At 53.9% G+C, this 22,732-nt stretch overlaps 1 protein-coding gene across 2 annotated transcripts in view; it reads left to right on the top strand.

Annotated features, from left to right (window-relative positions):
* The window catches only part of JPH3 (junctophilin 3), a 59,041-nt gene that overhangs the window by 12,980 nt on the left and 23,329 nt on the right, over window positions 1–22,732 (top strand). For both annotated transcript variants that reach the window (XM_069793313.1, XM_069793314.1), the window contains one exon: window positions 4,723–5,500. In XM_069793313.1, the coding sequence (XP_069649414.1) occupies window positions 4,723–5,500 (778 nt within the window). The remainder of the gene's footprint in view (window positions 1–4,722; window positions 5,501–22,732) is intronic.

The raw sequence follows: 22,732 nt of genomic DNA, 5'->3' as shown, positions 1-22,732 counted from the left end.
TTCTTCTCTCCATGTTTCCATCCCATCCCGACTTTCTCCTCTTTCCCACGAACCCGTTCCCTTTCTCACGCTCCATCTGCTGTTTCTGAAAGAGGAATATTCTCGCCAATCCATCTTTCAGGATGACTTCAGTTATTTTCTCCTAGCCTCAGATTATGCCCTTTCCTTATCTCTGCTCCCCACGCATGCACACGCGTGTCCACATCCCCACCCTTCTTGGCATCACCTTTATCTTGGCCAAATCCCACTGGAGCAATTACACCAGGCGTCAAGAAATCTTCCCTGGGGTAAAACTGCGGCGAGGGACAGCACAACCTGCTTATTCCCTCGGGCTCTGATTTTGCTGCAAAATTCCCATTCCCAGGGCAAGATCAGGCCCTCTTTTCAGCCGGATTGTGGTGGTGGCTGAGATTTCTTGGCTTGGCTGTCCAGTGCTGTCCTATCATGCATCTGCTCTTGTCCATGACTTCATCCAGCCCTACCTCTGGCCACACAGCTCAGCTGCCCGCAGCTGCCTGCACGATGCTGCCCAGACTGCGTAATGGATGCTGCATTTTCCCCGATGCAATCACTCCATTAATCTCACACAATTAATGCTTCAGGAAGCATTTTGCAAATATTGATAGTAAGGAAAGAGCTACAATGCAGAAATGGCTGCTGCTTTGGTTGTATTACCGTAGTAAGTCACAAATTACCTAGCTCAGGAGGATTTTGTTTCCGTGTCCAAGACTTTCTTGGCTGCTCTTTGTCCTTTTTGCCCAGTGCAAAGGGGCCACACAGACATGGGATAGATATTTGGGGCATCTTGGAGGCATCCATAAGAGTGACCTGCATGGCTGGGGGGAAGAGGTTGGCACGTTTTCCTCCCCAGCAATTCTCCTCCATCCCTGTGGCTTTGCCTCTTTTCCATAGGGCACCGGCTTAGGCAATGCAATTAGCTTGTAGCCAGGATTGTGGTAGAGTTGGCTTGTTCCCTGCTTCCCATCCCAACGGAGGCGTGATCCCCTCTTGCACACAGTTAAAGAGGGCATCTGCTCTTCTGCCCCGACCTTGGGAGCTGCTCAGCTCCCTACATTTGCACTGAAGTCCTTGAGGACCTCTGTTCAGCACCTCAGAGGATCAGTCTGGGGAACTTTCGCATCAGACGTGCTTGTCCCATTACACCCAGCCCCATCCTACGGGTCCCCACTGCACGGCCTTCCCGTGGCACGCTCCCTTTTCAGCTCCCTAGCTCTGAAACAGCTATAGCCCGTTCATCCTGGCACGTAAAGTGGAAAATCATAAAATCCTGTTTCCTCTGCAGGGAGAAAGAGTCTCCCGGCTCCTTGTGAGATTAAGCTTTGTGCATATATCTGAAAATGTTAGGGGGCAGAGGTTAAGCTGAGCAGTGCAAGGGGAGGAGGTGACAGTGCTTAGCAATGCAGATCAGATGGCTCTGAGACCTTCCAGCGTTCATGGCCAAATCCTGGGATATTTAGGGGTTTAAAACATAATGAAGTCAGATGAAGGAAGGAGTGCTGTTTGGGTGAGGAAGGATGGATGAACTCAGGTCCCTGGAAGGAAGTTTTCTGATCTCCTGGTGGCCATGAAGGTGGCCAGATATCTCGGTGGCCATCAGGGAGGTGACCATGCCCTCCTAGGCAATTCCCAGAGGCAATCCATGCTGTTGCCTCCAGCAGGGAAGCAATCAGGAAAGCAACAATACCCATGAAAACAGATTTGGGGTTTGGGTTTTGCGCTCTGCTGGGAGTCGCTCCATGATGCTGGAAGGGGAGAAACAGGCTGGGATGGCTCCTCAAGTCCTTGTATCCTCTGCCTAGAAAAATCAGCCTTGCCAAGGAGATGCAGCGATTGCTCCTGGCAGCCTGGCAATTCTAGGAGTAGGTTTTAAGGCCACGCAAAGATGACAGCTTCCCAGGCACCTCTGCCTTGCTGGAGATACGCACAGGCGCTGGCTGCAGCTGTAACCTGCTGTGACCAATTTGCCACCTCTGCTCCAGCTGAGATGCGCTGTCACGCCTGCTCCGAGAGCGCTTTGTTCTGCTTTTTGCCGCTGCCTCTGGTTTTCAGCAAAGGGCCGAGCTTGCTTTACGGTGCTTCAGTTTAATCTGCTTTTTTTTTTTTTTTTTTTCAGCTGGAGATTTGCTAGGGGACAGGGAGGTCAAGGGACCTGCCTGGGGACAGGCACTGACTCAAGGGGTTCAGCCGAGGGAAAGGGAGTCCAGGACTTGGGCAGGGCAGCTCTGACGGATCTCATGCAGGACCTTTTCTCCCTGTCCCCTTGCCCTCACTGGCATCTTTCCCTGAAACCCACTGAATCCATCTCTAGGGGAAACAGGAGGCTGAGCGTGGTGCGAGGACATCCCAAGCCATCCTGGGGGCTCCCTTTGCGGGGGTGCTGGGTGAAATCTCTCTCACCTAGCTGCTGCCCATCACCCCCGGAAGGTTGTCCTGAGATGCTCTGGGAAGGAACCAGAAAGGGGAGCAAGACGGCGCCAAGTCTGCGGGGGATGGACGGACGGCTTGGTGCGCTCTCCCCTGCCACAGGCACCATTCCAGGGTACCACTGGGCATGGGGAGAGCTGTGGGTGCACGGCATCGGTCGTTGCCTGTTCTTGGGGACACCAAAGTGGGCTGCAGCGGGGCAAGCCAGGCTCACTGCTCAAACCCAACCACAGGACATGTCTGATGTCTCCTCCGAGCTGTTTGCCCACCATCTTGCTGGTTGTCCCCCATCCTTTTCCATACCAGCACTGCCACCACCTCCTTGCTTTTGCCCTGCTGGTGCCTGCCATAATCCCGGTTCTCTGCCTCCCTCCCCGGTGCTAATCCTATAAAACCTCGGTAAATCCTGCCCACCTGGCCCTGCCTCTCCATGTCCCTTCTCTGAGGCAGTCTTTGTGGGGTCCCCTAGCTTGGGGCTGGCATTTTTTTTTGGGGTGCACAAGGCCGTCACTCAGATAATGTAGCACCTTGGGGGATTGCTTGCATCGGAGCACCGAGGAGGATGTCTGAGCCCCAGGGGGGTTGTACAAAGTGCTAGGAGCTGTTAGATAAAACAGATGATGCACCCCAAAATATACCCCAAAATGTGCCTGGGTGCTGGTTTCATGCTCTTGGGAAACAGTTCCCGTGCTCAGCGTGAGTTGCTCCAGCCTGTGCCCATCTCCAGAGCTACTGCTGACCCCAGGGAGCGGGCAGTGGAAACCCCTAAGGGAGCCCTGGGGGTAGGATCGGGATGAGGAATGAAACAGAGCAAAAGGATGCGTAGCTTAGGGTTGGGATTGCTCCTTGCAGTGAGAGTAGAGTTTATCTGGGCTGAGGATGGCCAGCACAGCCTGTTTTAATAATCCCTTCCGCTGGGATGGTGGAAGATGTTAGGAGGGAACACGCTGCAGCAAGGCGGATGGGTCTCAAGGAACAAAATTTTTGCAGCCAAAAGAGCGGGCTCAGGTGGACCCGGGTTGCTCATGTCTGTGAATCGTGGCCTGATCGCTAAGGGCAAAGAGCATCTTGTGCAGAGAGGGGATGGAAAGCCTCTATCGGACTGAGCCGGCAGTAATCATCCAGGCTGTTTTCATCGGGGCCGTTTCGGTTTGATTCTCACCGGGTTCACTGTTTCAGCAAGTCTATTTTAAGACTCCTTTGGCGAGAGGGAGCGGGGCTGGTGCGAAGGGAGGCCCCGATGCTGCAAGGTGTTGCCTGCGGCCATCCCAGCGTGGGGCCCTGCTCTTTGCATCACCGGCCGGGGATGGGAGGCAGCAGGGCAGCCCCAGGCTGGAACCGGCCACGGCATCCCAGTAGCACCAGTGCCAGGCGAGGAGCCGTCCTCGGGCTCATCAATTCACCCCGCGAGGGCTTAGGCGGGCAGTGAATCAGTGCATCTCAAGCTAGTCCAGAAAAGATTAAGCCGACCTAAGAATAAAAACAAGCCCTGCAGTTCAACCGGCTGGGATAAAACGAGAAAGCGTGCCAATCGCCGAGCTCCAGGAGGGGAAGGGATTATAAACCCCGGGCAGATTATCACCACGCATGTCGGTGCACAGGGCAGGCGTTATGCTCCGGTTGTGTTTCCCGGTCTGGATGGGTTTCTTGTGCCTCCATTCCCAGGGCTGCGGCGAGGTCCCGTGTGCATTTCATCCCGCTAACGACCAGTTAAGCAACTCCAGTAAATGCCCACGCAAATGTAGGAGTTCAAACAGGGGCACATTTCCAAGGAGAATAACCAAATGGATGTCTCCCCATGAGGCCTTTATTTCTATAGAGCCTCTCCCTTCCGCTACGCGCCGGATGAAAGGCGCTGTGTATATAAATAAATGCATTGTAATATACCATCCGCTTTGATCACTGCCGGCAGCATGGATGGGATCGGAGTCTGCTCCTGGATAACGATTCCCCTACCCCGTCTCCCCGCTCCCTTCCCTTTCAAATTAGGGGCTGATCTAAGGGGCAGTTCCTCGAAGCGTCGCTCCATGCTCAGCGATGCCTTGGCTGGTTTCTGATATTTCTGCGCTGCAGCTGGAGTGTGTGCCTGCAATCCAACCAAGATATTATTTTTTCCTCCCACAATGTGACATTACAATCCTTGTCACGGAGATGGGACTGGGATCCAGAGCTGCATTTTGCTGTCCCCGCTAACGAAGGGCTTGTAAAGGATGCGGTTAGTGGTCCACGGGATGCCATGCCATGAAACCCCTCTTTGCTTTTGTCTCCTCTTCCCAGGGACATACCAGGGCCAGTGGGTCGGAGGGATGCGCCAGGGTTACGGCGTCCGGCAGAGCGTTCCCTACGGCATGGCTGCGGTTATCAGGTCACCCCTGAGGACGTCCATCAACTCCCTGCGCAGCGAGCACACCAACGGCACGGCGCTGCACCCTGACTCCTCGCCGGCGGTGGCCGGCAGCCCTGCCGTCTCCCGGGGTGGCTTCGTCCTCATGGCCCACAGCGATGCCGAGATCCTGAAGAGCAAGAAGAAGGGCATCTTCCGGCGGTCGCTGCTGAGCGGGCTCAAGCTCCGTAAGTCCGAGTCCAAGAGCTCCTTGGCCAGCCAGCGGAGCAAGCAGAGCTCTTTCCGGAGCGAAGCCGGGATGAGCACGGTCAGCTCCACCGCCAGCGACATCAACTCCACCATCAGCCTGGGCGAGGGCGAAGCCGAGCTCTCCGTCATCGAAGACGACATCGACGCCACCACCACCGAGATCTACGTTGGCGAGTGGAAGAACGACAAGCGGTCAGGTTTCGGGGTGAGCCAGCGCTCGGACGGGCTGAAGTACGAGGGAGAATGGGCCAACAACAAGCGCCACGGCTACGGCTGCATGACGTTCCCCGACGGCACCAAGGAGGAGGGCAAGTACAAGCAGAACATCCTGGTCAGCGGCAAGAGGAAGAACCTCATCCCGCTGCGGGCCAGCAAGATCCGTGAGAAGGTGGATCGGGCCGTCGAGGCGGCCGAGCGGGCAGCCACCATCGCCAAGCAGAAAGCGGAGATCGCGGCGTCCAGGTAAGGTGGTCCCTGTCACGACACGGCGTCTCGGCATGGGTCTCGTCCTGACGGCTGCGGTTTGGTGGGAGAAGTGGGATAAGACTTTTTGCGGTAATAGGTGCTTGGGGGGGGGGCGGTATTTTAGGGAAGCTGCTGGAGGCAGGCAAGCGTTGTGGTGGGCACAGGCAGCGGTCGGTGCTATCTGGACCCCACAGCGGGAGCGGGCAGCATCCTGGAAAGCCAAGCCGCTGGGCTTGCCCAAGCCTCATGGGTGGTGTTCAAAATGGGCTGGATCCAAGCCGAATTGTCCCTCTGCTAACTCCGAGCGGGCTGTGGATGCATGACCTTCCCGAACCAGCCGGCGAGACCATGCAGGGTCACCCAGAGCGGTGCGTTCGCTGCAGCCTGTGCAGGGGAGGTGGCATCGTGGTGGGACTGCACTTGTGGGTCACGGTGTGGGGCTCACAGGCTGATAGCTGTCACTTAGGAGGTTATCCGTGGGTTATCTTCCTCCTTTTCTCCCTAGCCTCTTTAATAAGTAGGATGATACCCTTAGCAGAATAGCTCCTGAGATGCTGTTTGCCTGTATCCTCTGTCTGACATAGCCAAGATGAACCATCCCAGGGTTGGCCTGTGCTGGGAGGATTCCCAGCTATTTCTGTTCCCAAAAGAGGTTTTGAGTGGAAAAGCTGTCAAATCGCTGGCTGCAGCTGATGCTTGGGGAGGGTTTGCCTTCGCTAAGGCTGTTCTAGAAAGCAGCAGATCTGGGTGCCCAAATAATTCCTACAAGCCCCAGGAAGCCCCCATTCCCCGGGCTGGCTGTAGCCATCATGAAAACACTCAGTGATTCAGAGCAGGGACCTGATCCGGCTGAAAACCAGCAGGAGGGAGGGGGAGAAAGGCGTCATGTCTAATTTAGGTCGAAATAGGGTCCATCTCCCAGCTCAAAGCAGGGCCAACTCAAGCGCCTTCAGGCTGGCTCCCAAAATGAGCCTGGAGCTTCGTGACTTGCAGCGAGCACCCAGACAAGAGGTGAGCCGAGGAGGAAAGGCTCCTCTGCCGAATTCAGGGTTCCTTGTATCACTTTTTAGGGTTGGTTTAATAGAGCGTGGACATTCCTTTCTGGTTTCTGAGCAAGTGCTATATAGCAGCCAAGCTGGGGAAAAAGGGCTGGGGACAGGGGAAAAACCCAGGTACCTCCTCAGCCGCCTGTGCTGGATTAATTGTTGGGTCTGGATCATTTGTATGCAGAGTCACACTTGAAATCTTTATCAGCATGTCTGCCGATGACTTATCTGCAATATGAATGAGACTCCCAGGCCTGCTTTGGGAGCATATTTGGGCTTGATGATGCTTTCGAGCTGATGTTGTACCAAATTGTTGTCAAAGCTTTGGAAAAAAAAAAAAAATCCCACTAGATTGCCAGGTAGGAAACAGACTGCAGAGCAGCGGAAAGACCAGATCTTTCCCTGTGATCTGGGGATGTGAATGCCTTGATACAAAGGCCTGAATCCTGGAAATGTGGAGCTCTAGTCTGCCGTGGGATGCTGGGTCTGAGAACCTGAACATCCTCCGTCCCCAGGTGGTAATGGTCCTGGAAAGCCACGAGAGTGGGAGCTGGAAGAGATATGACATCCCCCCCCCGGCCATGTTGGAAATGCTTAATGAGCTCTTGGCATGTAATGTTCCACCTTCTAATTATGAGAGAGGAGAAGGAAAAAATCAAATCAGATAGGAACGCCAGGGCATGAATGCCTTCCTCCCCTGTACCAGCTGGGGTAATGGTCCTGAGCTCTGCTGGAGAGCAGCAGCAGTGCTGGGAGGGAGGATGCAGCCCATGATCACGCATGGGCAGGAAGGAGGAGAAAAGCTGTGGGATTTGGGAACCACCCAGAGGACCCCTTTAATCATCAGTGAAGACGCAAAGCAATAAATGAATGGGAGCGCGCTGCTTTGAGGATACTCCGTCAGAGACCGAACCTGGTCCCACCAGAAAACGCTCCGTGGGCAACCCAACATCTCCATCCTGCAGCCCAGCTCCCTCCACCGTTTGCGCTCAGTCTTAACTAGTCTGTTCTTGACTAGACACGTGGAAGAAAGCAAGCGCTGGGAACCCGGGGCTTTGCTCTTTTTATGGCACAGCCATCGCCTCCGGTGCACGAGGGCTGCTGGCGTGTTGAAAAGCCATTTATTGATCTGCCGCGCAGCCCATCTCTCGCTGAGCGAGCCGGGGACAGACAGACTCCAACGTGACGAGCGCTCTGCATTAGTGCTGGAGTACCAACCGCGAATGACATCCGTCCCGGGAATTTTTCCTGCCTGTGTTAATGGCTTATGCTGAGGCCCCAAAACCTAGCAACAGAGAGTCAAACCATTCGGCTACAGCCGGGCAGGATCGCAGGATTTAGGCTTTGCCGGAGACGCGGGGCGGGTGGGATTAGGTGGGCGTACAGGCTCAGCCCCAAAGTCTTGGAGGGTGTCTTGGGTTTGCAATTCGGCTGCACGCAGGAGAGGCCCAAGGACCTCGGCATGCAAGCAGGGAGAGTTGCTTTGTCTGAAACGTGCGATCCTTCGGCTCGAGCTGTTCCCCTTTGCGAGGGATTTTGCAGGGACAGCCTCTCAGCATGCAGAACCAGAAGAGAGCAAGGTTTTACAAACCTAGAACCACCTAGAAAGGCTTTCATACAATTAGTCCCATTAATTTTAAAGCTTCTAAATGAATAAACACTCCCCTGCAGTGCCCACACCAAATTGCATCGTCCAAACGGAAAGAAATGCACAAAATAGGCGGTGGGCGCATTGGCGGAGGAATCCTGATGCTCATTTCGGTGGCTTTGGGGCTCAGGGGTGCAATATCCCCCGTCTAATACCAACGTGAGCTCTGGCTTACCAGCACCTGGGGATTTTATAACAGCACTGGTGTGTGTCTGTGGATGTGCGTGCGTGTGTGTGTGTGTGTGTGTATTCTCTTCTGTCTAATAATATGGCTGAGTTCACTCTGCAGCCTTTCCCTTGGTGGGGGAAAATATGTGCCCACCCACGTATTTCATTAAATTTGTAAGAATTCAGTATTTTTGAAAACTCTACCGCTCTGTCAGATTTGGTTGGAATTGGCCAACACGTTCAAAAGTTATTAGTGTGGGAGTGATGGCATATAGATATATAAACAGCACAATCACATAAGTAAGCCCCATTTCCTGAGGAAAGTAGGCTAAAAACATAGTGTACTGAAGACAAGTAAATTGCATTCTTAAAGTTGTTTTAGTCTGAAAAAAGTACAATGTTATCTGTGACACAGAAAAGTAAGCTTATTTAAGGAATAATTTTTAGGTTCGGTAGATGATTCTCCTAAATTTTCTTCAGTGCAATTAAAATGAAATAACACTTAATTTCCTCTTATATCTCCCGCTCACTGAAATAGTTCGTGTAGAGTCAATGGGTGAGAAGGGCTACGAATCAGGTCTGAAAAACTACTGTTGATATCAACTATCGGTTTTCAGAGGTAGCCAGGGAGGGAGCCCTTTTTCAGTCTATTTAAAATGAAGGTGCAGGGTGTCCACTTTGTGCTATGGGGTGCTTCATTCCCCTCTCATATCAGCCAAGAGCCATCACTCTTTCTGCTGCTACCCTGGAAGGATGAAGGATGCACTGGAGACACTGGCTCCCGTCTCATTAGTGATAATGTTCATACCTAAGGCGAATTGTCCATAGGCACTGGTGTGTCATGGTCAACTAAAATATAATATCCAGGCAAGAGAGGTGGGCCAGAAAGCTCATCCTCACCCCTTGGCTTTCAGCACAGCCGCTGGCCGTGGTGGATAGATGCACGTGGAGCACTGGGGGGAACTCAGGACCAACTCCAGCTCTCTGCAAGGGATGATGGTAGCTTTAATGCAGGGCAGACAGACCCTAATTCTCTCCAGGATTTCCTTCTGCTACCACAGTTCAAGGTTTTGTAATTAGTGGCTGGACTAGTTATGAGAGAAAGGGCCGTCACCGGTGCTAGGGATGTGAGTCCCAGAGATGGACGGCATTTGGCAAGGACTCAGCTCCTCTCCAGCGCAAGCTTCGTGGGGCCCCTTGTTGTTCAGCACCTTAAATAACAGCTCATCGGAGCAGCCGATCCCTAGCACCCCGGAGGGGATGCTGTTCTCAGGTTAGTCCTAAGTAATGCACTTCCCGGCATAATTATAGCCAAGCCATTCACCAACGATGAGAAAAATATAATTAAGCTCAATAGTCTCAGGAGGAGTCGGGCTACAAATTAGCACAGTGTCACTCAACTTCAGAAAGGGAAACTGGAGAAAAAAAGAAAAAGGAAGCGAATAAAGACGACCTGGCAGCGAGGACGGGTAAAGGAAAATGTCTGGACTCAGCATGGATGCTCCTTCAGGATGCTGCAGTGAGGGCGAAGCAGCCGTCCGCGTTTGACGTACAATGGGGAGCAGGAAGGCAAGAAAAGCCCTGGAGAGCTGAACGGTAAAGTGCAGAAGGTTGTTTGAGCCAAACAGGTATTTTCTTCAGAAAAATGGAAATGCAGCCCAGGCAAAACCCACAGAAAAGAATAGATTCTGCAGTTCTGATCCCAAACATTTTAAGTTGCGGTAATGTCACTACCGGCAGTACACCGAGCCATAATAATGCTGCTTAATGCTCTCTCAGGCCTGCGCCTGCAGCTTTGCAATTGTACTTAGCTGCATTTGATTTAAGGTTTCTGCTGGCTTTTCTGATGCCGGGGGGAGGTGGCTGCGGGGCTCCCGCATTAGTCTCGCCCTAATCCCCACCTCGTGCTGCCAGCGGGGCTTTCGCTGCGGATGGAGACTGGGGAGGAGGAGGGATGTGGGTTAGGGGGAATGCTGTGGCCCCAAAAGGGTTTTGTATCCCCTTCCTTGGGTTGGGATGGCAGGGACGAGCCGGCAGCGGAGTGAAGCCGAAATGGGTCGCAGCTGAAGTGGCTGCGGGGATGGGGCTGAGGAATTGTTTCAGGGATCGGATCAAGCGTGTTGGGGTCTCCCGCTGCCTCGTCCAGCCCCTCTTTAGGCATTTCTGGGTCCAGAAAAGGTTCCTCCAGTTCTGGCCCCTGGGAGAAGCGCTGCCCCTTTCCCCGCTGAGGCCATGCAAGGCAGCCGGAGCTTGGGCTGCGCAGGAGTCACCTCCACCCGTTAGCTGGGGACTGATGGGGTCACTGACGGCATCACCTGGTACCTGCTGGGTCTCGTGCAGGGAGACCGTGCACCCTCCATCCCTTCCCAGTCTCTCCATCCCTTCCTTGAGGAGTGCAAAGAGACGGGGAGAAAAAACACAGAGGGGATGGATGGAGGTGGCTCAAAGGCTGAGATTGGCTGGAGTGGGAGGTAATTCTCTTGACGGCAGCATTTTCTTTTTCCTTCCTGCCCTCTCTCCCCTCAGACAGCCCCTGTGCAATGCAGAGAGGAGCAAAGCCCAGGGCTGGCAGCTTCCAACAGGCTTTACCATTGACAGAGAGCCGAGCTGAGCTGCGGCAAGGCACGCTGACTTTCCTTTCTGCCAGCTCCTTCCCTCTGCCACCTCCCTCCCTCCTGCCCGTGCACAGGCTCCGGCGTGTTGACAGGGGTCAGGCGATACCATGGCGGCAGAGATTAGGATCAGCTGTTATTCCTCCTGTTCGTGTGTCGCTGTCAACCGGGATGACACGGGCACCTCTGACTCACGGCACGCGCAATTTCCACCTCTAGTCCAGGACACACGAGGAACGACACATCCCCGGATGGCATCCCACGGCATCGCATCCCTACCCATCGCCGGCTCTTGCGGGACCTGCTCTCTGCACCGTGACTGTTTAAGTCCTCCCGCAATGCCAATTTAATAACTTCCTGCTCAGACAGGATTTGCGGCGTTAAGCCCTTTTGCGTCCGTGTCAAAAGTCAGGACTAGCCAGCACGCTCGCGCAGGGCCAGCTCTGCGTGTCCCCGACTGCCACCCCGCTGCGATGCAGAGGTGCACGGACCTGAACAGGCTGGAAAATTAAGTGCCTTTCATAGGAATGGTGCTTTACAAAGTAATCCAACTGGGAAAACCTCAGCAGGGTCTTTTTTAGCTGCTAGGAGAGCAGCTCAGTGTGGGTTTCGCTAGCCCCTCTCCTTTCATGGCTGTCCCATCCTTCAACCACGGCTGCTCCTCCCGACTCGGCAGCTCCCGCCGCCTTCCCTCTCTGCTGAGCCGAATATGAGCTAAAACACCCCAGCTCCGTGGCCCAGGTGTGCGACATGCATTCGTATAATAATTTCCAACATTGCTAGGTCGTGATGGAATAACACGGGCAGAGCGGAGATTCACAGCCCGTTGGATTCGCCGTGGTCCCAGCCGGCTCTGCCCTCCTCCCTGCGCTCCTCAGGGATCTCAGAAATCCACGCGGTCCTGGCAGACACGGTTTGTGTTGCGGCAGACCCGCAGCAAAGCGCAGCTGGAGGGGCTGGTTTTGCCGTAGAGCGAAGCGGGAGAGGGGTCTTGCGATGCAGGAGGAAGCGAAATGCCCGGTGGCAAAGCCGGGATGGGAGAGCCGTGCCGGTGCCTGCTCCGCGGTCGCTTTTGCAGCGGGACCAGATGGAAAAGGGTAGGGATGGGACCGGCTGGCAGTGAGGATGGGAGGGTGATTCAATCCTGGCAGCCGCTGCTTCCATGGGAAGGGGCTGCCCCGGAGACCTGGGCAAGAGGCAGGGAGCAGAGTGGGGGGCTGAAGGGGAGCCTGCCTCCTCCTCCTCCTTCTCCTTGCCAGCATCGCGTGGCAGCCCATCGCAGCCCAGATCATCTGCCTGGTTTCTAATCCAAGCTTTTTACCTGCTTAGCACATGGGCTGAGCGGCCGGTGCTGTTGTCCTGCTGGGGCTGGCCCCGCTGCAGAATCAGCCCTTCTTGGGAGATAGTGCAGGATGATTTCAGCCCCCCGAGCCGTGTTAGATCCCCCAAGTAATCTCCTGCCTGCCCTGCCTGCCTGCACAGCACAGGGAATGAGCTGAAGAAGAGGATGGTGAAGCCTCTTCTTCACGCTGACACCCACTAGCTTTCGGGTGGAGCAGCCCTTCATCAGATGGGGAAAAAAAAAAGAAAAAAGCCAACAACAACAACGAAAAAGCCAGCCCCTGATTTTCCTTTCTGCTGCTTTTCCTATTCAACGAGCAGAAACTGCAGCATTGCTTTTCTCAGCGATCTTCAGGAGGGAAGGGAGACATCCTCCCCCAGCCTGCGCAGCTGCCTGGCAGGCGGGCTGGCTCGCAGCCCCGTCGCTCTCCTCCGTCCTCATCCTCACCCTCCGCGGGCTGCAAGGAGGTTGGTGGGGGTACACGCAAACCCGCCACCAAGCCCAAGGGCTAGATGCAGACTACGGCATCCCAGCCCCTCGCTGCCATGTCCCGCCACCCTAAACGCCCTCCAGCCGTGTCGATGGGACCTGCTGCACCGTGTCCCTGCCTGCTCCGGTGCTGCCACTCCGGCAATGCTACCCACTGAAGCTTTGATAGCGAAAGAGAGCCGAGGGGAAGGTTTGGGGTCCCTTACGCTACAGCTACGCTGCCTTCCCGTCTCGCAAGAGAGGCCTGAGTGGTTTTTTCCTCTCCCGGCTCCTGTTTTGGGTTTCCTGGTATGCGTTCCTCCAGCTGCGCTGCTCCCACCCCAGCCGCCCACCCAACCGGTTCCCTGCAGCAACAGCCCCAACACCCCCATGCTCTTGTACCCCCCTGAAGCCCTGTCCTCCCTGGAGAGAGGTGAAAGCAATATCAGGAGCACAAACAAGATGAAAATGCAGAGCTGGGCAAAAATATTGAGTATTTTCCTTGCTGCTGTTCATAAGCATCGCTTCTCCCCGTGGCCAGGGATTGGGATGCTGGGGGGAGTGGTATGGCCGTGGCTGGGCTGGGGGGTCCCTCGGTGGTCTTGCAGTGGGTTTGAAAAACCTTGAGCAATGAGGTTTCTGTTGCCTCCTCCACGCAGGGCAAATGACAAGCTGTCCTGGCTTCCTAATCCAGGAAATTAAAGGATTTGGCCATAGACCCTGCTAAGCAAATTTCCCCCCTGAAAATCCCAGGGGGATTTAACCCATGGATCCAACCGATTATCCCTTTAAAGTTGTGACTAAGAAAGGTCCCAATTCTTCAGGGTGCTGAGCACCCTAAAATCCCACCGCAGCAGCAACGTGGCTGTGCCTGGTGCTCAGCCCGCTGTCCGGCGAGACCTTCTTTTCAATTTTATCCCACCTTTGCCTTTCCTTTTCAATGGCGAGCAGCAGCCCTTTGCTGCCTACTCACTGCCAGCTGGGACAGCAGACCCTCACCGCAACTGCGGACTGAATCCGCCCCGTCCCCGTGTGTCACCCTCCAGGGACACGGCACGTTATTTGGGGACTGTTGGTTTTCCCGGTTCGACATCAGGAGCAGCCCACATGGGAGACAGGCAGGGAGATGGGTGGGCTTTGTGCCGGCAGCACCGGCTCCTGTTCACGGACCTCGACGGTAGAAGGGAGCACAGGCTCAGGCCATATAGCTTTGCCGAGTTCATTCTGCTCAATTAAAACACGTCTGGTATCCATCCCCAAAGCAAAACCTGCCAGAGATGGTGGTCCCAAGCAAGGTTGGGTCAGTGGACACCCCACCACGAAGCATCCTCATGAGGCTCGATGGATTGATGATGCTGCCCTGAATGGCAATTCCTTGGGGTTGGACTCCCTTATGGAGAAGAAATAGGTTCATGGACTCAAAGCTGGACACAGCGGTCACGGTGGCTGTCCCACAGCCCCCCAGCTGGCAGGTGGCCGTGGCCGGTCCCCATCCAACACAAGAAGAGCTTCAAACAACTGTGGCAGCTGGCAGCTCTTCCCCAACCCTTCGGTCCTGGGAACAAACCCTCCAGGAAAGCAGTGGCAGAGACAGCCAGGAATGAGGCGCTTTTCCAAGGGAAAAGGTGTGGGGCAAGACTCAGGCAGGGGCTGGTAGCCCTCCGGCTGACCTGAGTCGTATAAATGGCCTCTCTGGGGAAACAGGCTGCAGCCTTCTCTCCGTTATCTGGCCGTGTCTTCTCTGTCTGATCCGTCTCTCATCACCATAGCACAGAGGTGAAGCATAAATAATTAAAAGCCCAGATTCTCTCCTGGCAGAGCTGGGCTCTGAGTCCCTTCCCTGTTGTGCTGCTGGCTTCTTAAGTGGAAATTTTCAGGGCCGACTGCTGGCCTCGGGGCACGTCAGCGTTTGGGGACCAGAAAGGGCACCCGCTGCCCCAGCAGGTCCCCAGCGGCAGCATTCCATCCGGGAGATCCGGTGGGATGCTCGGGATGTGCTGGGATAAGCAAGCACCCATTGGCTGAGGATCGAAGCCAGGTGCAGGCAGGCAGCGGGGCTGAGCGGGCAAACCCCATCTTGCATGTGTGGCCCCCCCATCTTGAGAAGCCTCATGAGAAGTGGGCTATTTGGGGGTGTAGGCTGGCTTTTGGGCTCCTGGGTGCTCAAAAACCCCCAGGTGACAGGGAGGAGAAACCCATGCAGGCAGTGGGGATGGGGAAAGAGGCTCCTTCTGGGTGGGCTCTGAAGTTTGAGGCAGGCAGGAGCTGCTTGTTGCTGTGGCAACTGGGATGATATATTATCCCCCCCCCCCCACCATGGTCCGCAGGGCTGTGGCCGGCACTTGCACCGCAGAGGGGGTCTGCCCACCCCTGCCTGGCTGCCCAGGGCTAAGAACAGCCCCGGAGGCACCCCCAGCCCCTCTCCCTCCTGCCTGCACCCACCGAGGGTGCGGGGGACCGGTTGACATGTGCCACGGGACCGGGTCAGCCCCAACGAGAAATTTCACCAAACACTCCTGTCCCCCTCCATCCCTCCCCATGGGGACCAGAGCTGCGGAGACCAGTGACAGCAGCCTGGCACTGAATGCATTTCTGCAGCATTCTAGCGTCTGATGTTGCTTTTAGTAGGGCTGATTTGGTGGGTACTGTTTCCAGCAGAGATTTCTGTGCAGGTCTATGTCCGACCAAACTCTGCGCAGGGCTCGGCTGAACCGGGGGATGGTGGTGCCCTGGGTTTGGGGCACAGCCAAGCAAGGTCCTCGTCCCCACTTGGCACCTTCCAGGATGGGTTAAGAGGGTGCTGTCTGTGGCATGCTTTCCTTGGGGACCATTTTTGTTCTGGTTGGCATTTTCCCTCTGGGTTGGCATTTTCTTGTCGTTCCTGGGGGTTGCTGGTGTGCAGACGTGGGAGCTGGATGTGGTAGTGGGGGATGGAGATGATGCTGCTGTGTCCCGCATGTGGCTATCTCCCACCAGCCTCTTTGGGGCTGGTTGCCCCTTACAGCAGAGAGAAGCTTCTCCATTATCACTAGGTCCATCCTGGCGAGGCTGAATGTGGCAAGAGATATGCGGAGTGGTGCCCATCACCATCATCTCGCTCCAGGCAGGGAATCAGCCTCCTCCCACCTGTGTGGAGCAAGACATGGATGTATTTGCTTTCCAAGCATCTTTTAGGGCCCTGGTGGTCGAAATACAGTTTTCCATCACTGGGCTGTTTTAACACATCCCTTAGACCCCTGTCTCCTACCCCACAAGGCTGGAGATGGCGGAGAAGTCCCGGAGGGCGAGACTGGATATCAACCACCTCTCCTCTGACAGCTGGAGAGCATCTGTCCGTGCTCCTGAGGCCAATTCAGCTCCATGTGTTGGCCTGAGTCCAGCCTGTGCTGGAACTAAAATATTAAGTTCAATTAAAAAAATTTATCATTGACCCTAGATGAGGTGTTTTTCTGCAGTTTGCTCTGAACTAGGCTGGGTTTTTGCTGTTGGGTGTTGGCTGGTTAAAGTGGTGCGTGGCCAGAGGTACGTCATGGGTCGTCCCTGTCCATCAGCCCATCACCAGGGGAAAGGAGGACCATGAGCTCAAAGTTACGCTGCCTCTTTCGGGCTTTTGTGGCTCCAACAGCGGAAAAAAAATGGCCTGGAAAGTTCATTTGCCAAAAGTCTGTTTTGCTTGAGGTGACCAAAACTTGTGAAACTGCCAGGGCGTTTCAGCCAAAGCCCAAACAGGGTGAGGGGTCAGGAAAGGAAAAAAGACTTTTCCTTGCGGTTCTGTTGAGCTTTGCTTCAGAATTTGGTTTGACTCGTTCTTTTTTAGGCATCAAAATGAAACTGAAATTAAACGGACAGATCTGCCTTGCTTGCTTGTCATCGCCTCCCTCACCTGAAGTTTTTTGCTTGAACTCCCCAAATTCTCTGGTTCTGAGCATTTTTCCCTTGGCTGTAGGGAAGAGCCCCTAATGCTTCCCAAAGGGCCGGGCTGTGCCGCTGGCTCCTCAAAGGGATTTGAGGGCTTCCCTGGGGGAAGACCAGAGGCTCCCTTGGCTCCCTTCGCCCATGGCCTGGTTGAGTTTCTCCCTGTGCTGCATTTTACAGCTTTGGCATTGAGGTTGCCACCCCAGTCTTCATCCCGTGCGTGGTATCAGCCAAGCAAGGAGGTCAGTGTGAAAAACGGGGAGGAATGGGCTGTTTTGGGGAGCCTTCTGGTGATGGAGGCCAGGGTGGGATGCTGATGGTCCACCAAATCCTCCACCTTTTGACCTGCAGCCTGGGGCAGGTGATGGCAGGAGGAGGTACCCAGTGTCCTCACTGAGCCAGGCTTTTTCTACCAGCCTTCATCCATCCCACAAAGGTTGCTCCAAATTTGTGGTTGGACTGGGGGTGATCACGTCCCGACCACATCTCTACCCTCCTGTCCTCGATAAATCCAGGAGGATGGGTAAAGTCACACCAATCCACCTGTCCAGACCCCCTGCGGTCAAGCCTCCCACCCAAAACCTGGCCTAACGAGCCTAACGAGCAGGGATGAGCTCGCGAGGGTTTTGGCGGTGCCGCCTTTGGAGCCAGCCTTGCCCGGAGACAGGGCGATGCAACCGGAATGCAGGATCCAGCCTGAAGTCATTACAGTCAGCAGCATGTACAGCCAAACTCAACGCTACACATGTCCAAGCAGGCTGAGTTATGGCTGCTTGGGGAGCTATAACTTGGCCTGTTGTGCATTTAAAAATCTCCACCCGAATGCGGCATTGATGTAGGGCTTTTCTGCTGTTCTGTTTTTGCATTTAATACAGACAGTATAGATCTGCAGTGTGCGGATGATCCAGCGCTGCCCAGGTTCCTTGGAGATTTTGTGCCTTCGCTTGCTTTTTCTTGGGCTTTTTCTTCTTTTATATTTTTCTTTTCCAAGGGTTGTTAGTGATTTCTTCCAACCTGTTTTGCCTCCTGCCTGAAAGTGGCAGGCTCGTTTGTAATGCGCTATTTTTGCACAGAGTTAGAGGAGCATTTGTGGCGTGGTTGTGCCTTTGGGACGTGTGCGTGGAGGGCTGTCTGCTGGCAGTCTGCGAGAGCAGGGGATGAAGAGGGGGACATCAGCGTTTCCCATTTCTCTTATGTACATTTTCCATTATGTACATGACAATTATCCAGTAAAATCGTGGAAACCTGCCCCATCCAAAACGCGACAGCTGGAAAGCAGGCAGCATCCCCCCTGCTCATTCCTCTCCCTTCCCTGAAGCTAGCTCTTCCCAAATCCTGCTCCCAGTGGGTTCCTGCAGGTTTTGCATCACCACCCATCACTTTCCAGAAGATAACGACTCTCCCAGCATCACTGCAATTACCTCTTGGCTTCCCAAATTTATAAGAAAAGGGGGAAAACTCCATCCCTGGAGCTGGAGTTTGCTCTTGCTGCCTCCGTGTCTGATTTGGGAGAGGCGACCGCCCGGAGCTCGGCTGTGCCCTGGGAGCAGCTTCCTGCCCCACCGCTGCCCATTGCTGCCGTGTTTGAACCAGCAAAGTGCCAGGTCTGGAGTGAGGCCAAATCTGTGTCCTTTGGCCACTCAGGCTGGGACAACGGTGGGACGGTGGCATCAAAGCCATCTATTTTCCAAGGCAAAGCCCGGCTCCTGCACACAGGTCTGGGCTGACAGGCACCGAAGCACCGGGATGGGCAGGTACTGCCTGGCCACGTCGCTCACCTGCATCCTTCGTAGCTTCATTACAAGTGACAGATGGCAGGAGATGAGACTCCCTCTCCAGATGTTAATTATCTTGCGAGCTGTAAATAACATCTCAGGGTAGCTTGCGCATCATCTCTGGTGTGAAAGACCCATCGGCTTTGCCCTTGCCGGGGGGGGGGGGGGCGCGCAAAAAATTAAAAGGAAGGAAACCCACCAAGAGGGAAATGTACTGGTCTGCCTGGGTCTGCTTATTCTGCGTGTTCCTTGGCTGGAGAGAGATGCCGGCAGCATCCTGGCTAACGGTGGCAGATGAGCGTTTGGGTACCAGCTCCACCTAGCCCAGCCCTTTGAATTCGATGGAGTTTGATTTTCTTGTGCCAGGGCTGGCATTTTTTGTTTAGCAACAACAGGGATAAAATAAACAAATCTGAGTAGCCCCATGACCGATTTGGGATGATAGCAATAAGGCAGGGTTGTGGCATTACAGCCCTTCGGCCGGTCTCGTCCTTCTCCACTGGGAAGGATCCAGCTCGGGGCCTCGGGGGATGCTCAGGGATGGGAGACAGTCACGATGCAGCTCGCTGCCTACTGGGGGCTGCGGTTTGGGACATGTTTCTCCCAAGATTTTGGGGACGTGCCATTTGATTGTGGCCCATCCCTGTCCCCCAAGTCACTGTGACTTTGCTCCATTATATGTTGTGAATTCAGTTCTCCAGCAAAACTCATTTCGTCTACTTAAAGGCAAGGCACAAGACAGAAGGATGCAGTCTGGGATATCTTTTTCCCTTACTCAGGTTAAAAAAAATGGTATTTCAGTGCAAAATGGCAAATGACACCTTGGTGAATTCACTCTCCGTTTGTAAGCTCCAAAAATATAAAGGTAGAGAAGAATCTGGCACAGGTGCCTCGAGCAACAAGCTAGATGGGAACTGGCTCCATCCCTGTTTCTATGAATTTCGGAGACCCTGTGCATGGTGTGCCCCAGCTGGGACACGGGCATCTCCTCTCCGCAAGGTCTGCCTGCTGGCTTGGGGACGGTTTCCCCACATAACATTACATTTCCCAGTGTAAAACCACAGGGAAACTCAGATTTGGGCTTTTGACCACAACATTTTCCACAGTTCTCTGTATTTCACTTTCTTTGGCAATAACAAACACATGCATCGAGGTATTTCTTTCAGGATTAAAGGGTTTGAGGTTTTTGGTTTGGTTTTTTTTTTTTAAATTCGGAACTTTTCTCTTGAAATGGGACTTTCCGAGCAATTTTTTCAGAGCCTGCAATAACCACCCCCTCTGCCCTGTGCAATCTCAGCCATTCCCAACCCTTCCCTTTTGCTGTCTCACGGATAGGAGATTTCCTGCTCATTGCTCCCGGCCGCTACACGGAGCTCAGGCAGGGGTGCTCCATCCTCCCATCCCAAAAATCTCCATCCGGAGCCGGGAAGTCTGGCAGCGGACACGGGGGAAGCCAGGCTTTCTCTTTGCTATGCACAGCACCTGCTTTCTGTCTGGCTGCAAAGAGCCAGAGCAGACGTTTTTGGCTGCATTACGTCATGTCAGAGGTCACATTAGCAGCTTTTTTCTCTTGATTAAGAATTCTAGTGATGGGGGGGTGGAGGAAGAAGCAGACGGAGGAAGCGGGCAAGGCAAATATGCTTGCGATAAGCAGGTAAATGGGAATTTATGCACAGATAGCTAATTGGTGTGTCTAATATTCCACCCCCTGAGTACCGGCACTGTATTACTGCCTTCACAAATCACTCAAGGCAAGCCTAGTGCAATAACAACCAAGCCAGGAGAGCTGTGAAAAGAGTCGAGCTGGAATTAAGAGTGGGTTTTATCGGGGCAATAAATGCCAGATAGGGAAAAATAGCAAACAGGTTGTTAATTGCTGCCATCTCCCCACTCCCTGAAGGAAATGTCTAGACAGAGCCTGGCTCTGGGTCGCGCCTACCCCGGCCCTTGCAGTCAGGTTATTGCGTCGGTCTTTCGGGGCCAGAGAGGTGCTGGATGCGGGATGCTGAGCCCGAGGAAGGCTTCCGAGCCCGAAACCCATGCCAGGGGCAAAGGGAGGCAGGACAGCCGCTGCAGCTCTGCCTTCAATCAGAGATGCTCCCGCAGAGGTAGAAGCCAGACAGTCTGCAGCGGCTATTAATAATTCAGTCCCAATTTGTCCCATCTAGGAGAGCATGAAGACCAGCCAAGCCTCCCCTCCTTGCAGGCAGGGTTTGAGATTACTGCCCCGAGGAGGCAGAGCATCTTTTCGTCTCCCCATCCCTCCCCGGTGCTGGTTGCAGCTATCGATCCCACGCCGGCAGGGTTGGGAGCTGGAAACGCTTCTCCTTCGCTGCGGGGTGTGGAGCCATCGGATAGAGCCTTGGGAGATGGTCGCATCAGTGCTCTCCCTCTCCCCTCGGCTCTGGGGTTCGGTTACCGGCATCAATCACTTGGCGACTTTTGCTTTGTGTTTCTTGGTGCGTCTCGGCTTGATGCAATTAGGGCCAGATCCTGCTCTCCGCTGTGCCGACAGGAGCGTAAAATAACCCCTGGCGAGTCAACACAGCTGAGGGGCTCGCGCTCATGCGAGCCCGGTTTTTGCACGTGGGGCGGTTGAACTGAAAAGCTCCTTTTCCTCCCCTCATCCAGCCGTCCCTTCCCAGGATGAAGTGCATCCCAATGCTTCCCTGAGCCAGCCCCGCTGCAGCCACCGCTGCTTTTCAAGTGCAAAACAGGGCCGGGGTTGGAGGGAAGAGCAAAGCACCGGTCTCAAATGCCCTGCAAATGCTCCCTCTGAATTTTTCTTGAAGTATTTTCTTGCAGCTAGTGTATGTTTTAATTGAATTTTGCCATTTGAAAAATACATGAACCTCTGTAATGGAGGGAGAAAACATTCCTCCTATAGGAAGATAAAGATGCATTAAAAAAAAAAACCCAAAAGCTGCCTGATTACATATTGACCTGAGAGACAAAGTGAATCCGATGGAGCCAGCCTGGTCCCTTAGGAAAACTTGAGGCTGTTCATTATGGCCCAGGATGAGCTCACTGCCTGGTTAACTCCATCCTCGCCTCTTGTGAGTGAAGCCTTCGGCAAAGATGGCACGTGGCAGGTTTGCATGTTTTCCATGAAAATATGGACCACAGGGTTTTCTCCTTTTATATGGTAGGAGGAGTTTAAAAAGCTGCACGGAAGAAGGCTTTAATAATAGTTTTAATAATTTTCTTCTGATCTCAGCTTTTTTACTTCATTTCTAAGTGCTGGACAGTTAGATCAGTCTGTCCATCACTCCAGCCCCTCCATCTGAGCTAAGCAAATGAAAAACAAGGGGGAGAAGACAGCGAACCCCTTTGTAGTTACCAGGAGCTCGATTTTTTGAGCTCCCGTACAAGATGGTTGATTTGTAGGTATACAAACAAGGTAGAAAAGATTAAACCCTAACAGTCCTGTTGAAATCGGCTCAGTACTGAGCAAAGGCTTTAGGGCTTGTTGCAGTCTCCTGTGTGCTCCTGTCAAGGAGCTGGGACTATCTGGAGAGCTCGGGAGAGGTTTCCATCAGCTCTCAGCATGGGATGGAGGAGGGCTGGGGTTCTCCATCCCTGCAGCAGGATCCTGACAATAAAGCAGCCGTTTCATACTTCCCTGTCAAGCCTAAATCCCACTGAGGAAGGGATCCCTTGGCCAAGCTTTGAGTTCACTGGGACATCAGAGAAGCAAGGAGTTTGCTTGCACAAGAACGGAAATCCCCCGGCAAAAGCTGCCATCTGAATTTTGGAAAACAGACATTGTTTTCCAGAAATCTTGCCCATATGATGCTTTTTTGCATTTAAACCACAAATAAAGCGGATTTCCCCCTGCATCCAGCACACAGCTTCCTTGGGTCCCAGACATACTTTTGCTCAAAGAGTCTGTTAGCTATGTTTATCAAAGAAGACCCTGTTTCTCATATGGGCATGGGGAAAAAAAAGGGAACAAGGATAGCGAGTCCCTCATCTGGGTCCAGCTCGCCCTTTGCACTACCACTAGGCTTAAAGAAAGTTGGATGGAGGTGAAGGACTCAGAAATGAAACAGGTTTCTTGCGGCACCGGGTGCCATCCCTGCAATTACAGGTATCGTGCTTACAAGTCCCGAACAGACCCGTCTCCATCCAGAAATGTTTCTGGTGGTCTGTGAACTTACTTGCTCTAATTTCCAGCCAAATTTTTAAGCAGTTTGTCCCACTTGTTCTCCTGCCAAAGCGGTGCATTAACCTAAACACCACTCAAGCCTTGCCT

Source organism: Haliaeetus albicilla, chromosome 10, assembly GCF_947461875.1.
Source record: "Haliaeetus albicilla chromosome 10, bHalAlb1.1, whole genome shotgun sequence".
NCBI classification, from domain to species: domain Eukaryota; kingdom Metazoa; phylum Chordata; class Aves; order Accipitriformes; family Accipitridae; genus Haliaeetus; species Haliaeetus albicilla.
This window is presented reverse-complemented; position numbering and strand designations above follow the sequence as displayed.